Genomic DNA, 16023 nt, shown 5'->3' with positions numbered 1-16023 from the left:
TCTAGTTGAGATGCTCAGGCTTCCATTGTGGTAGCTTCTCTTACTGTGGCACACGGGCTCTAGGCGCTCCAGCTTCAGTAGTGGCAACATTCAGGCTCAGTAGTTGTGGTGCACGGGCTTAGTTGCTCCTAGTCACGTGGGATCTTCCTGCACCAGGGATTGAACCTTTGTCCCCTGCATCGGCAGGTAGATTCCTATCCACTGTACCCCCAGAGAAGTCCCCCTGCTTTTTTTTTAGATTTTTAAAAAGTGGGCCATTTTGAAAAAGTCTTTATTGAATTTGTTACAATATTGCTTCTGTTTTATGTTTGTTTGTTTGTTGTTTGGGCCGAGTGACATGTAGGATCTTAGCTCAACGACCAGGAATAGAACCTGCACCCCCTGCTTTGGAAGGCAAAGTCTTAATCACTGGACCACCATGGAAGTCCCAGCACCAATTCTTCCCAATCATCTCAGTTTCATACCTGCATCAAACTCAAACGATTTTGACTTTAGGAAGTCACCAAATTGGCATTAGAGTGTCACAAGGATTATAATAATAGCAAAAGCAAACCCTTCTGTAGCATTACTGTCAATACATGCTGATGACTCTTCTCCTTGCTCACACATGTAGTCTTACTCATTCAAGCTTCCTGGCAACTCTGTGAGGTAGGTACAGGTATCATGTCCATTTTACAGATGAGAATATGGAGACTTATAGAGGTGATCCCACTCACACCACAGGGGAGGGGCCAAGCCAGTACATAAACCCGGCAGTCTGACTCTCGGACCATCTGACCTTTTCACCATCTGAGTAGGGAGAAGGAACGTCCAGAGAAAACGACTCATTTCTACCGTAAGGATGTTGTCTGGAAAGATCCTGGTGACATCACATGGGCTCCTTTTTTTGGGGAGGACCGTGGGAGAGAGCCTTGCCTGTTCTTGGTACTAAAAATAGTTAAGTTTTCTCCTGAGCATCTGGCATGCTTTTGTTTCAGGACATTGGGAGCCGCATAAATGACCAGCTTTCCCTTTTTTGAGTTGGCTGCTAAGGAGCTGGGAGCCAAATTTATGGCCCGACCATATGCTGGTTGTTCAGGTTTTTAAGGGCTGGGTTTTTCTTAGCTTTCCTTCGAGCTCTAGCGTCTCTACTTTTTCTCTTTCTTCCCTTTCTCCCTTGCAAAGACAAAACTTTAAGGGACTGAAAAAAAAATCTTCACGAGAACAGTCCGTGTTTATTGTAGAGAACTTTTGCTTCAAGATACATTTAAAGATGGCAATAAAAATCCCTGCTTGTTCTCAATTTTAATGGGTGCATAGTGTTTCCCCCGGGCTTCCCTGGTGGCTCATGTGGTAAAAGAATCTTCCTGCAATGCAGGAGACCCAGGTTTGATCCCTGAGTTGGAAAGATCCCTGGAGAAGGCAATGGCTACCCACTCTAGCATTCTTGCCTGAAAAATTTCATAGACAGAGGAGCCTGGTGGGCTATAGTTCATGGGGTCGCAAAGAGTCGGACACAACTGAGCAACTAACACACACACACACAGTATTCCTCCCTGTAGAGTTTTTAGTTTATTTCATTTACTTTTGGTGCACTGGGTCTTCGTTGCTGCATATGGGCCTCCTCTAGCTGTGGCGAGTGGGGGCTACCCTCTAGCTGCAGCACTCGGGCTTCTCATTATGGTGGCATCTCTCGTTGCAGAACACAGGCTCTAGGCATGAGGGCTTCGGTAACTGCAGCACATGGACTTAGTTGCCCCACAGCATGTGGAATCTTCCCAGACCAGGGATCGAGCCAGTGTCCCCTGCATTGGCAGTGGGATTCTTAACCACTGGATCACCAGGGAAGTTCCGCTGTAGAGTTTTTAAATCAGCCTCCCTATTGGCAAAAGGCCGGAGAGGGGAAAAAATTCCACTTGTCCAATTTTAGACAGCATTTTAATGAGCATTCTTATAGCCATCGAGTGAGTGCTCGTCCACACCATTTCCCTGGGCTACATTCTTAGAGTGGGATTGACTGGGTTAAATACAAAATGCAGAAGCCTGAAGGCTTTGGCTCTGGATTGACAGCCTGCCCTCCAGAAATATCTAATTCCTGCTCTCCTCTTTAATTGGAGCTCTCGTGCATTATTTTACATATCCTTGTAAACCACTTGCGGTCCTCTCCGGAACAAGGCGGGGAAGAAATAAATATATGAGCCCCAAGACACTTCTGCTTCCTGATTAAATTATACAGCCTCCACGCAATAATATCTTTGACTCATTAAGAGGCAGCCGCTTGCTCTGTTCCTGTTGGCTGAACCCCTGATAGCCAGCACTTAATGGTTGGCGGCCCCTCCCCCCAGGATTCTGTGGCAATCTCTCTGCTCCCAAAAGAACCAGGAATTGTTTTCTGAACCAAGACATAGGTGATGGAGCTGTAGGCTGAGCTGATGATCCTGGACCCGACAGCTAGAAAAACTTTCCCTGCGTGTCTCGTCCTTACTCAGTCCTGGACTGGTTACCAAGACTGCTGTTTAATTGGGGTAGTAGCTTGGGTGAAAGCATTTGAAAAATTCTGGGCAGAAAAGACAATTTGAGGAAGAGCTAGTTGAATGCCTGGCTTATGCTCTTAGAGCCCATTAGCAAGAATATTAAGCTTGGAACCAATCGCTCAACTGACAGAGTGGCTGGCTTCCTCCAGTACGTTTGCTACGTTAGAGGTGAGATGGGCTACCAGACCAGAAGTGTCTGTACCAGGAGGGCTCTCACACCTGCTGATACAAACATTTCTGTTAGTGATGTGCTCAGTCGTGTCTGACTCTTTGCAGCCCCATGGACTGTAGCCTGCCAGGCGCCCCTGTCCATGGAATTTTGCAGGCAAGAATACTGGAGTGGGTTGCCACTACCTACTCCAGAGGATCTTCCTGACCCAGGGATTGAACCCTCGTCTCTTAAGTCTCCTGCACTGGTAGGCGGGTTCTTTATCACTAGTGCCTCCTGGGAAGCCCCTTCTGTTAGTTATAGGTGTTCTCTATTCCTAGGACTATGACCTCCAAGAATTTGTAACTTTGGTTCCAACCTCAACCCAGTCTGGGGAACTGGTATTTAGACACTCAGACGCTGAGCCTTCCAGGATGTTTTAGCAATTTCCCGGGACCTGGACTTGACTGTGTTTTTGAACTGGAACCCCACGGGTGAAACTCAGAATCTCTGCCATGCAGAGATTTGGCAGCCAAACCCCAGGCATTTAATTGAGCTGCTGCAGAGAATACCCCGGCAAGGTACGTCCAACGCAGACAATTACTTTAGGCAAGCCATGAAGGCCTTCTCTCCGTGCCACTTAAATCTTGCTTCTCTTTTACAATTCAATATTTCATATGTTGAGAGAAGACGGCTTGTTTGCTTCAAAGGACACGCTACAGAATGTAAGAAAGGGATGTTAATTATGTTGAACCAGGCTGCTTTGTCTCTGCATAAATGAAAATCTTCAGGGGATTCCGTCCAAATTGCTTGGGAACCAGGGCCAGGGGAGCACAGATGGAGGTGTTTGAACTCACATTCATGATTCTGTTTTTGTTTGTTAAGAACTATATTTGCCATGAAAAAAGGTGAAACTAGTTCTGTGTTCTCAGATCCAAGGGGGAAGGCATTCCTGGGTCACTCTTTTCTTTAAAAATTTTTATTTTATATTGGAGTATAGTTGATTTACAATGTTGTGTAACTTTCAGGTAGCAAAGTGATTCACTTATACAGATTCATATGTGTGCTGCGTGCTTAGTCACTCAGTCGTGTCCAACTCCTTGGGACTCCATGGACTGTAGCTCGCCAGGCTCCTCTGTCCATCAAATTTCCCAGGCAAGAATACTGGAGTGGGGTGCCATATCCTACTCCAGGGGGTCTTCCCAATCCAGGGATCAAATCCCTGTCTCTTGTGTCTCCTGCATTGGCAGGCAGATTCTTTACCATTAGCGCCACCTGGGAAGCCCCACGTATACATATAATCTATTCTTTTTCAGATTCTTCTCCGATATAGGTTATTGCAGAATACTGAGTAGAGTTCCCTGTGCTATATAGTAGGTCCTTGTTGATTATCTATTTTGTATATGGTAGTGTGTATAGTCCCCACTCCAGTACTCTTGCCTGGAAAATCCCATGGACGGAGGAGCCTGGTGGGCTGCAGTCCATGAGGTTGCTAAGAGTCGGACACGACTGAGCGACTTCACTTTGACTTTTCACTTTCATGCATTGGAGAAGGAAATGGCAACCCACTCCAGTGTTCTTGCCTGGAGAATCCCAGGAACAGGGGAGCCTGGTGGGCTGCCGTCTATGGGGTTGCACAGAGTCCGACATGACTGAAGCGACTTAGCAGCAGCAGCAGCAGTGTGTATAGTAGTGTGTGTGTGTTAATCCCAGCCTCCTAATTTATCTCTGCCCTGGGGTTACTCTTCTAACCTTGAGCCATCCTCCTTTTTAAAAAAAAAATTTTTTTTTTTTTGGTTGTTGTTTTATTTATTTACTTACTGCCCATGCAGCATGTGGGATCCTAGTACCCCAACCAGGGATTGAACCCACACACCCTGCACAGGAAGCCCAGAGTCTTAACCCCTCTGGACCACCAGGGAAGTCCCATGGGGCATCCTTCTTGTTTTAGACCAGGTGGGCTTCCCTGGTGGCTCAGATGGTAAAGAATCTGCCTGCAATGCAGGAGTACTGGGTCCAGTCCCTGGACTGGGAAGATCCCCTGGAGGAGGGCATGGCAACCCACTCAGTATTCTTGCTTGGAGAATCCCATGGCGGGCTACAGTCTGTGGGGTTGCAAAGAGTTGGACATGACTGAAGCAAATTAGCATGCACACATGAGTAAGGAGGGGACAGTGCCCAGGCTCTCATGAGTGCAGAGCCCAGCGTTTGTCCAGGGGGCCACAATTAGGGATGTCTTTGGCCCCACAGCCATCCGGGATGAGCCCCTTTTTGTCACCATGATTTCAAATTTATCCACATTAAACTTAGTAAATCCTTACTTCTTGGAGATGTGGATCTTCTGGCGGCCAGGGAACTTGAACTTGGCCCTGCAGAGGGCTTCAGTCACACCTTGTTCTGCAGCTCGGTGCGGGTGGACATCATGACGTGGCCAGTGTGGACCCTGGCTACTGTGCCCTGGGGCTTTCCAAAGGCACTGTGCACACCTGTCTGGAGCCTAGATTGCAGACAGCATGCCGGTCGTGAATGTACACTGGAAAGGACGGTCTCCAAGATCCCTTAGGGCAACCTGTACAGACAACAGGCCATCTACACGACTGAGGGGGCTGCTGTTTGCAGCCATTGCATGCTGGGCCCCCATGGGGAAAAGAGCGCAGTCGGCTTAATTGACTGCAAACCACCTGGACCCTTTCTGCTTGAAAGGGAGGCTGGGAAGGTAAGTGACTTCATTCCTTCATGGGGGAGACATGGACTCTCACAGAGGTGGTTGTTGTTGTTCAGTCGCTCACTCATGTCCAACTCTTTGCGACCCCATGGACTGCAGCATGCCTGGCTTCCCTGTCCTTCACCATCTCCCAGAGTTTGCTCAAACACATGTCCGTTGAGTCAGTGATGCCATCCAACCATCTCATCCTCTGTCACCCCCTTCTCCTCCTGCCCTCAGTCTTTCATCAGTGTCTTTTCCAATGAGCCGGCTCTTCACATCAGGTGGCCAAAGTATTGGAGCTTCAGCTTCAGCATCAGTCCTTCCAGTGAATATTCAGGGTTGATTTCCTTTAGGATTGACTGTCCAATGGACCCTTCAAGATTCTTCTCACAGCACCTTGTACAGTGGGGGTTCCCTCAATCTCCAAAATGCGTATTTTAAGGTGCAAGGAATGACTAATTACAATAGTTTCAGTTGGCATTTTATGAATGGTTTGTTTTTCTTGTAAATTAGTGGAGGAGTCAAGCTCATCTGTACAATGATACCACTTGCTCACATTCCAAGTAGCTTAAAAAAAAAAAAGACTTTATTGAGTGGGAGAGAAAATAGGTGGGCTAATAGCTGGAATCTCTAGGATTGCTCATAATTCATAGTCTGGCTTTTATCTCTGCTACAGCTCATGGAAACAGCCTCTGCTGTGTGATAAGCAGCCGCTGTGCAAATAGTCCATGGTAGTGGGGCTTTGTTTGTCTGTAAAACACTTGGGGTTTTATTAGACTTTCCTTCCTGTCTGTAGGGATGCATTATGAATAGGATTGGAATCTTCTAGTTTCTTCCCATCTCTTCAGTTTCCACCCATCTGCCCTGGTCTCCCACCCTCGACACTCCCAGTCTGTTCCACGCCCCAGCAGCCAGGGGGCGCCTGTGAACACCTGAGTCTGGTCCTGTCTATCCTGTGATCAGAACGCACCATGGCTCCCACTTCCCTCAGACCAAAAATCAGTGTCCTCCCCATGGCACATAAGCACTGCACAGGCTGTCCTGTTCCATCCCTGTCCTCATCTGTCCCCTTCCCACTTTTCTCCTTGTTCCCTCTGTTTTAGCTATAGCCTTCTCCACGTTTCCCAAACACACCAGGCATGTTCCTGCCTCAGAACCTTTGCACTTGCTGTTCTCTTGGCTTGGACCATCTTTCCCTTGATATCACCAAGGCTTCTCCCTCACTTCCTTCATGTCTTTATTCAAATGACACCTTCTCATGAAGACCTTCTTAGGGCCCCTAAAATTGCAAGCTTCCTAGGTGACTCAGTGGTAAAGAATCCTCCTGCCAAAGTGGGAGACAGGGGGTTCAATCCCTGGATAGGGAAGATCCCCTGGAGAAGGAAATGGCAAGCCACTCTATCCAGTATTCTTGCCTGGAAAATTCCATGGACAGAGGAGCCTGGTGGGCTACAGTCCATGGCGTTGCAAGAGTCACACATGACTTAGCAACTAAGCAACAAGAACATTGTCATTAAAATAAAAAAGATTGGGACTTGTGACTGGCTGGAAGTATGTTCTGGGGAAGCTCAAGGCGGCATGATGTATGCTCCATCCAGTGAGGATTTGATGCTTTTTGAGCAGTGTTTCTCCAGTTCCTCCATATATTGATCAGAATTGGAGGGTGGGCTGTGCTGTGTGGTGCATGTGGCATCTTAGTTCCAAACCAGAGTTCGAACCTGAGGCCCTTGCAATGGAAGCACAAAATCTTAACCACTAGACCACCAGGGATGTCCCATTGGTCAGAATTTGTGTGCCCAATGTCCCTTCCTCTCTCCCCTTCTACTGGCTCTTTCATTCCTCCAGTTCAGCTTAAATGCCCGTCCCTGGTATACCTCCTCTGAGACTCTCAGCCTAGGGACACCCCTTGTTATGCTCTGCACTTTATTTGTAGCATCCACTGCAGCATATCGTTCTAGAGGGCTTCTGGGGTGGCTCAGACGGTACAGAATTCACCCGCTATTCAGGAGTCCAAGGTTTGATCCCTGGGTTGGGAAGATCCCCTGGAGGAGGGTGTGGCAACCCACTGCTGTTTTCTTGACTGGGAAATCCCATGGACAAAAGAGCCTGGCAGGCTATAATCCATGGGGTGACAAAGAGCAAATACGACTGAAGCCATTTAGCATGCATGCACATAGTTCTGGAAGCATCAGTGGGATTCCATACTTGAAGTCTGCCTCCTCCACATCCGTGGGGAGCAATAGATACACTTTCTTCATTTCTCCTCTCTTCCTAGTCCCTCTCACAGACCCATGCCTGGCATACAGTAGGCACTCACTAGATATTTTCTAGTAAGTTTGGGAAATTATGGCTGAGTTCCCGGATGCACATGAGCATTTCAAAGGCTCTGATAAGTCCTGCATTTAAAAAAAAAAAACAAAAAAACCTCATTTCACTCAGCATTACACAAACATATTTGACCACAGAGCACCCCTTTTCCTCACATGCCTGATAAGATTGCCAGGGTTCCAAGAAGCCAGGTTTGGGAAACAGCCATAATTGATAATTGAATTATCTAAGTGGCATCATCTAACTTGAAATTTAGTGTAGGAGTCTAAAAATGATGCCTTCCAGGCAAAGACTTGAAGGTCTTGGTGAGGACTGTATCACCCTTTGGCCATTACCTTGCTCGGGCTTTTAGGGAGCAGGAGTTGCGGAAGCCGAAATGGCACAGGTGGAGGTTTTTTTTTGTATTTATTTGGCTGCCTCGGGTCTTGGTTGCTTTCCATTTTGATATACAGACTGTAGTCGTGGCACATAGGCTTAGTTGCTCTGCAGCATGTGGGATCTTAGTTCCCCAACCAGGGATTGAACCTGAAGTCCCTGCGTTGCAAAGGTGGATTCTTAACTGCGGGACCATCAGGGAAGTCCCCTGGTCTATGTTCTAATGGTGGTTATGGAGGCAGTGGTGTGTACGTGTGCAAATACGTGTGAGAGAATGAACTCTCATTTTGTGGAAGGGCTTGTATCCCACAGTTCCTTGCTGTGTTCCTTCACCCCTTGTACCTCAATCTTGTCACCTGTAAAATGGGGCTTTCCCTGAGGAAGGATTTAGATCACACACCCCTGGCACGCAGAGCACATGGTCTGGGACATCCCAAGCATCCAGGGAAGGGCATCTGTCATCTCCCTGGGATCCCCTTTTTCTGCCAGGGGGTGAGGGGGTGAATCCCTCTTGGGGTTCCCGCTCTCTGACCCTGACCTCCTCGCAGACCCTCTTCCAAAGCCCAGAGGAAGGCTGGCAGCTGTACACCTCAGCCCAGGCCCCCGACGGAAAATGCATCTGCACGGCTGTGATCCCTGCGCAAAGCACCTGCTCCCGAGACGGCCGGAGCCGGGAGCTGCGGCAGCTGATGGAGAAGGTAAGCACCGTCCAGGTTCCCCTGTGAAAATCTCTCACTTCCCCACCCTCTCCTCTGCTTCCCACCAGGTCAGCCGGGACTGGATCTAAGCCATGATTATGCAAAGCTGGTGGATAACCTGGCTGCCCTCCGGGTGGGTGTTTTAGTCAAAATCTCTCTGCTGCTTCTTTGGAGAAGAAGCTGAGCACTGTGTGGACACAGGGAAGGTGAACTCCAATGGCAAGCATCTGCATCTCTGGTGTGTGAGCTCCAACCGCACTATGTATTCAGCCTCAGGACTCAGCTGCTAAGAAGGGTCTCGCCCTCCATCCCAAGATACGTGAAGATTCCTTCCCCTTCTGATTGTGACTGATAGAAACTGGTCCCCGTTCAATCCAAGCACTTCCCAGGTGGCTCAGTGGTAAAGAATCCACTTGCCAATGTAGGAGACTCAAGTTTGATCTTTGGTTTGGGGAGATTCCCTGGAGAAGGGAATGGCAACCCACTCTGGTATGCTTGCCTGGAGAATGCCAGGGACAGAGGAGCCTGGCGGGCTACAGTCCATGGGGTCAGAAAGAGTCAGACACGACTTAGTAATTAAACAACAGCAATTCAATCCAAGGATATTTGGGTGCCCTTTACAGGCTGATTGCTGTTCTTTGCCACTACCCAGATGAACTGCTTATGAGTCAGTTCTGAAGTCAGTGTTGAAAGGGACTAGCTACCTCCCACCATCCTCTTGTAGAGGAGGAAGCTGAGGACAGAGACCCTTGTTGGCACCAAAGTCTTGTCTGCCTGCGACACCAGAACAGTCCAAGATGACCATGTGGTGTCCCCTGATTGTTTTTTTTTTCCTTTCTTTTTTTATTTTTTAAGTTATGAAAGTATGATAAAGCATTTACAGGAGACTTGGAAAATACAGAAGTTACATATAGTTCTACTATATATTACAATTTTTTTAAGCAGATAAATTTTTTAGTTGGAGTTTTAATATCAAAGTCTCAAAAATAAATAGAATGCATAGACAAAAAGTAGAAGGATATAGTAGACCTGAAAAGCACTGTGAATCAATTTAGCATAATTAAGATTTATACAGGGATTTCCTGGTGGCTCAGAATGTAAAGAATCTCCTGCAATGCAGGAGACCCAGGTTTGATCCTTGGATTGGGAAGATCCCCTGAAGAAGGCAATATCCAGTATTCTTGCCTGGAGAATCCCATACACTTAGGAGCCTGGTGAGCTACTGGCTATGGGGTCACAGAAGAGTCAGACACGACTGAATGATTTTCACACATACACACACACAAGATTCATACAATTTTCACACAACAGCAAAATACAAATTGTATTCAAGTTCCCGTAGACTGTAAACCTAAAACTAAACACATCCAGGGGGTGTCCCCTGATTATTGACAATGACTCTTAAAATGTTTTGTGACGTCCAGGATGGCTATCAGGCTGTTTTTTGGCTTTCTCAGAACTTCCAAGTGTCACATGGACAATGGTTCAGGAATGTCTGCGTATTTCAACAAGCATCCAGCGTTGTCTCTGAGTTCACCTTGACTGGGAGGAGCTCACCTTAGCCAGGTGGAGGTGGGACCTAGGGAGCCCTCGGGCTGATTCAGAGAGGTCAGGGCAAGGGAGGTTTCATTCCATCATTTACTCGTATTTACTGAGCATCTAGTATTTATTGAGAATTCAGCTGTGGACAAACCAAACACCAGGTCTGCCTCTGAGGACCCCACCTGAAGGAGGCAGATGAATAAGAATGTTCCAGGTAGTATTCACAACTGGAAAAAAATAACCCCATAAGGGAGAGAGGGTGAGTGGCCCCTTGAGGGAGGGTGATTGGGGAAGGCCACTCTGAGGAGGTGATGCTGGAGCTGAGACATGAAGGGTGAAGAGGAGCCAGCTGTGGGAAGACGAGAGGAAGAGCGCTCCAGATAGAGGGATCAGCAAGTGCAAAGGCCCAGCAGTCGTGGACAGATGTAAGAGTTGGACTATAAAGAAAGCTGAGTGCCAAAGAATTGATGCTTTTGAACTGTGGTGTTGGAGAAGACTCTTGAGAGTCTCTTGGACTGCAAGGAGATCAAAACAGTCAATCGTAAAGGAAATCAGTCCTGAATATTCATTGGAAGAAATGATGCTGAAGCTGAAGCTCTAATACTTTGGCCACCTGATACAAAGAGCCAACTCACAGGAAAAGACCTTGATGCTGGAAAAGATTGAAGGCAGGAGGAGAAGGGGGTGACAGAGGATGAGATGATTGGATGGCATGACCGACTCAATGGACATGAGTTTGAGCAAACTCTGGAGATGTCGGAGGATAGAGGAGCCTGGGGTGCTACAGTTCATGGGGTCGCAAAGACTCAGACACGACTTAGCAACTGAACAACAACAAAGGCCCTGAGAAGGGAAGGAGCTTTGAGCCTATGAGAGTGAAGTTGGGCTGGTCGTTGGAGTAGATGAACATGGAGAGGAGGCAGGCCAAGGGGCAGAACCAGCTCGCAGGGTCTGCAGGAGAAGGTGACTCAATCTTCCTTTTGAAAAACTCCCTCTCCAGACTCTCCCAAGGGTCCAGAGGTTAAGACTGTGCGCTCCCACTGTAGGGGGCATGCATTTGCCCCCTGGCTGGGGAACTAAGATCCCACATGCTTCTCAGTATGGACAAAAGAAAAGAAAAAAGAAAAATTCCCTCTGGCTGCTGTGTGGAAACTTGACTGCTGTGAATGAGGGTGGAGGCGAGGAGAGCAGGGAGGCAGGGAGAGGTGGGAGGTGGTGGTGGCCAGACCAGATGGATAGATTGGGCGTGCTTTGGGAGGTTGCTGGTAAGGTCGGGAGGAGAAGGTTGGTTGGGTGTTTAGCCTCTGGCCCCACCAGGTCTTGTCTGCGGCATCCCCGGGGATGGGGACAGGAGTTGGGCTCGCCCTAACCCTCCCGCTTCCTAGGTTCAGAACGTCTCCCAGTCCATGGAGGTTCTTGAGTTGCGGACGTACCGGGACCTCCAGTATGTGCGCAGCATGGAGACCCTCATGCGGAGCCTGGATGCGCGGCTCCGGGCAGCCGACGGGTCCCTCTCGGCCAAGAGCTTCCAGGTGTGTCCTTCAGGGTTCAGGTCAGAGGTCAAAGGAAGAACTGGGATTGGTGCCCATTACTTCCCGGAAGGACAGAGGGTTGACTGGGATCTGCGGTCCTAATTGGGCTGAATGTCAAGAGTCAGGTGTGCATCAAAGATAAGGGGTGGGATTGCTGGCACCAACTATGTGGACATGAGCAAACTCCAGGAGATAGTGAAGGACAGGGAAGCCTGGCATACTGCAGTCCATGGGGTTGCAGAGAGTAGGACATGACTGAGCAACTGAACAACAGCAATTGGGGTTGGGTAGGAGGGAGGCTCAAGAGGGAGGGGATATGTGTATACATTTGACTGATTCACTTTGTTGTACAGCAGACACCAACACTACATGGTAAAGTGATTATACTCCCATAAAAATAATACCCCCCCCAAATGAGTGAAGTTGTGGGTTGAAGGTTGGAGCCAGGTCTGGGTCACTGGTTAGGGGTCGGGATCAGCACAGGTTCCCTCTTGGGGGCAGGAGCTGAAGGACAGGATGACAGAGCTGTTGCCGCTGAGCTCAGTCCTGGAGCAGTACAAGGCGGACACACGGACCATCGTGCGCCTGCGAGAGGAGGTGAGGAATCTGTCCGGCAGCCTTGCCACCATCCAGGAAGAGATGGGCGCCTACGGCTACGAGGACCTGCAGCAGCGGGTGATGGCCCTGGAGGCCCGGCTCCATGCCTGCGCCCAAAAGCTGGGTATGCCTTGATGTTTGACCTTGACCCCTGACCTCCACCTCCAACCCCAATACCCTCTGCGTGTTCAGAGCACAGTTTTGACCTCTAACTTCCAAACGTTGATCCTTGACTTTCCTACCCAAGGCCAAAAATAGACCCCCAAAACGGGAAATGGCCCTGACCCTACCCCTCCTCACCCCCAAGCTAACTCCACCTTGGGACCAGATCTCTGGATCTTCCCTCACCCCTGGTCCCAGCGCTTCAGTTTGATCACACCCCCTCAGCCTTGCCCTGTGTCCCTCGGACTCTTCCCATCCTCCACCCTCATTCCCCCTGTTGCTGCCTCCCAGGCTGTGGGAAGCTGACGGGGGTCAGTAACCCCATCACCATTCGGGCCATGGGGTCCCGCTTTGGCTCCTGGATGACGGACACGATGGCCCCCAGCGCGGACAGCCGGGTGAGTGTGCTCACGCCGGGGGTCAGAACTCGGGGGCAGGGAGACATAGCCCGTGGTGCTCCATAGGTGCCCAGTGACTCCACATCAATGATTATCTTGTCCTAGGGTCTCCAGGGCCCTTGACCTGCCCCTGACTGTCTGTCTAGTGACCACCAAGTGACCAAGAACTTTCCAACTCTGTGAATCTGCAAGTCAGCTGATGTCCAGTGACTGTATAGAGACTAATGGTTTCTAGTACCACTGACCAGCTCCCAGTGAGCACTGATCTCAGAATAACCACCAGTGACCAGTGCCTTCCCAAGGACTAGGATCTATGAGCACCACTTGATGACCTTTGAACTTCCAGTGACCCCCATGGTCACAATTGCCTGTCACCTCTGGCCCACAGGAACCATCCATTAACTGCTCAGTGACTATCCTAGTGACAGATATTGGTCACTGGGCAGCCACCGTCATAGATCGTTCAATTAGTTATGTCTGATTCTTTTGCAGTCCCATGGACTGTGGCCCACCAGGCTCCTCTTTCCATGAGATTTTCCAGGCAAGAATACTGGAGTAGGTTGTCATTTTGTTCTCCAGGGGATCTTCCCCACCCAAGGATCGAATCCGTGTTTCCTGCATTGGCATTCTTTACCACTAAGCCATCTGGGAAGTCCATAATAGCCACTTCTCCACTGTGATCATTGACCTCCTGAGGCATCATGGTGATTTAACCAAGGGGTTAAGAGCCTGGGTTTGAGGGGAATTCCCTGGCTGCCCAGTGGTTAGGACTTGGTGATTTCACTGCCGGGGCCCAATTTTGACCCCTGGTCAGGGAACTAAGATCCAGCAAGCCACACAGCATGGCTGAAACCAAAAAACCACCACCACCACCACCAGCAAAACGAACAAAAAGAGCTTAGGTTTGGGAATCAGACTTGGATTTGTATCGCACTTCCACCAGTTCTTAGCTAGGGAATCTCGGGCAGGTTCCTTAATGTCGCTGAGCCTGAGTTCCCTTATCTTCAAAATGGTTATAATAATGTCAGCCTTACAGTTTTTAAGATATTTAACCCAATAACCAGCACTAGTAAGAGCACTCGTAATTGCTAATTACCATGGGACAGTGAGTGATGTTGACGGAGAGGATGATGGTGACATGGCAGTCACCTATCGTTACTGGGATTACCCAAAGCAGTGGGTTCAGGTGACCTCTTGCCACCCCAGGACAGTCTCATGACTGCTAACTGTCCCATATCCAGTGACCAGTCAATTCCTAGGCCCGGCGAGTCTCCAGGGACTGCAGTTTCCCCTGATTCTGGGGGATCAAGCCCTGTTCTCCGAGTGTCTAAGACCAATGGCACTGGCCCAGTGACCCCAGTCACTGGGATGTTGCCTGGTCACGAAGGGTCACCAGACGTCCTGTGATTGAGTAATGACCACTAAGTGACTGTTGACCCCTAATGACTATGTGATTGATGTGTGACTGTTGGGACCCCTGGTCAGCAGTGGCCCAGCAGTGACCAACAGCTCTCTCGCAGGTCTGGTACATGGATGGCTATTACAAGGGCCGGCGCGTCCTGGAGTTCCGCACTCTGGGAGACTTCATCAAGGGTCAGAACTTTATCCAGCACCTGCTGCCCCAGCCGTGGGCCGGCACCGGCCACGTGGTGTACAACGGCTCCCTGTTCTACAACAAGTACCAGAGCAATGTGGTGGTCAAGTACCACTTCCGCTCTCGCTCCGTGCTGGTGCAGCGGAGCCTCCCCGGGGCCGGCTACAACAACACCTTCCCCTACTCCTGGGGTGGCTTCTCGGACATGGACTTCATGGTGGACGAGAGCGGGCTCTGGGCCGTGTACACCACCAACCAGAATGCGGGCAATATCGTGGTCAGCCGGCTGGACCCGCACACCCTGGAGGTCGTGCGCTCGTGGGACACTGGCTACCCCAAGCGCAGTGCCGGCGAGGCCTTCATGATCTGCGGCGTGCTCTATGTGACCAACTCCCACCTGGCCGGGGCCAAGGTCTACTTCGCCTACTTCACCAACACGTCCAGCTATGAGTACACGGACGTGCCCTTCCACAACCAGTATTCCCACATCTCCATGCTGGATTACAACCCCCGGGAGCGGGCCCTCTACACCTGGAACAACGGCCACCAGGTGCTCTACAACGTCACCCTCTTCCATGTCATCAGCACCGCCGGGGACCCCTAGGGGCTGCCGTCGCCTGCGCTGCCACATGAGGGCCACGGGGGCCCTTTCCACTCCGCTGTGTCCCTCCAAGTTTATGTCTCTGTCCTGCCCTCTCTTTCCCTCCCTCTCTTCCTCCCAGTACTGTTTTTTCTCTCTCCACCTTTGCGCCCAGCTTTCATTCTGTGCCTCTGTATTTCTATTGGTGCGTTTTCTCTGTATTGTCTCTTCTTTATGATCTGATTTTGATACATCTTTTTTTTTCCTGATGCCTCTCTTTCATTTGATCTGACTCTCCAGGTCTCTTTCTCTCTCTCTGCTTATCTGTCTCTCTCTCTCTTCCCTCCTTCCCTTCCCTTTTTGCATCCCACCCAGACCCTCTTCTCCTCTCCCCACATCCCTTCTTCCCAACCCAAGGAGTTGAGTGCATGGATCTGTTTCTTTTTTTCTTTTTTTAATTTACACTTTTTCTTTCCGGGTTGCCGGAATAAACGGGATCTTTGACATTTGATGCTTTAATTGCTCTGTGTGTCTAGAAGAGGCAGAGGAGGCGAGGTGGAGGGTGAGCCTGGAGGCCCATCCCAGCTGGGTTCCCTTGTCTGAGGACACGAGCTTTGTGAATAGGGGCAGGTAAGCACAAGTCCGGGGCTTCCTAGGTGATGCTAGTGGTAAAGAACCTGCCTGCCAAGGCAGGGGACTTAAGAGATGGCAAGTTTGATCCCTGGGTCTGGAAGATCCCCTGGAGGAGGGCATGGCAACTCACTCCAATAGTCTTGCCTAGAGAATCCCATGGACAGAGGAGCCTGGCGGGTGCTACAGTGCACAGAGTCGCAAAGAGTTGGACACGAC

The 16023-nt window shown here is 49.7% G+C and overlaps 1 protein-coding gene and 1 non-coding gene across 2 annotated transcripts in view; one reads left to right on the top strand and one right to left on the bottom strand.

Annotated features, from left to right (window-relative positions):
• The window catches only part of OLFM2 (olfactomedin 2), a 77602-nt gene extending 61917 nt beyond the window's left edge, over positions 1-15685 (top strand). The window contains exons 2-6 of the mRNA NM_001434875.1: positions 8620-8769; positions 11697-11843; positions 12345-12564; positions 12894-13000; positions 14521-15685. Coding sequence (NP_001421804.1) covers positions 8620-8769; positions 11697-11843; positions 12345-12564; positions 12894-13000; positions 14521-15198 — 1302 coding nt within the window. The 3' untranslated portion in view covers positions 15199-15685. The remainder of the gene's footprint in view (positions 1-8619; positions 8770-11696; positions 11844-12344; positions 12565-12893; positions 13001-14520) is intronic.
• Positions 5203-5337, bottom strand: LOC112447606 (small nucleolar RNA SNORA70). Its single transcript, XR_003035801.1, has one exon. It is a non-coding gene; the product is annotated as a small nucleolar RNA SNORA70 (small nucleolar RNA).
• Positions 15686-16023: the final 338 nt, after the last annotated feature.

The sequence above is a fragment of the Bos taurus genome, chromosome 7, assembly GCF_002263795.3.
Source record: "Bos taurus isolate L1 Dominette 01449 registration number 42190680 breed Hereford chromosome 7, ARS-UCD2.0, whole genome shotgun sequence".
In the NCBI taxonomy this organism is placed as follows: Eukaryota; Metazoa; Chordata; class Mammalia; order Artiodactyla; family Bovidae; genus Bos; species Bos taurus.
Note: the sequence above shows the minus strand (reverse complement) of the source record. Positions and strands in the feature narration are given on the sequence as shown.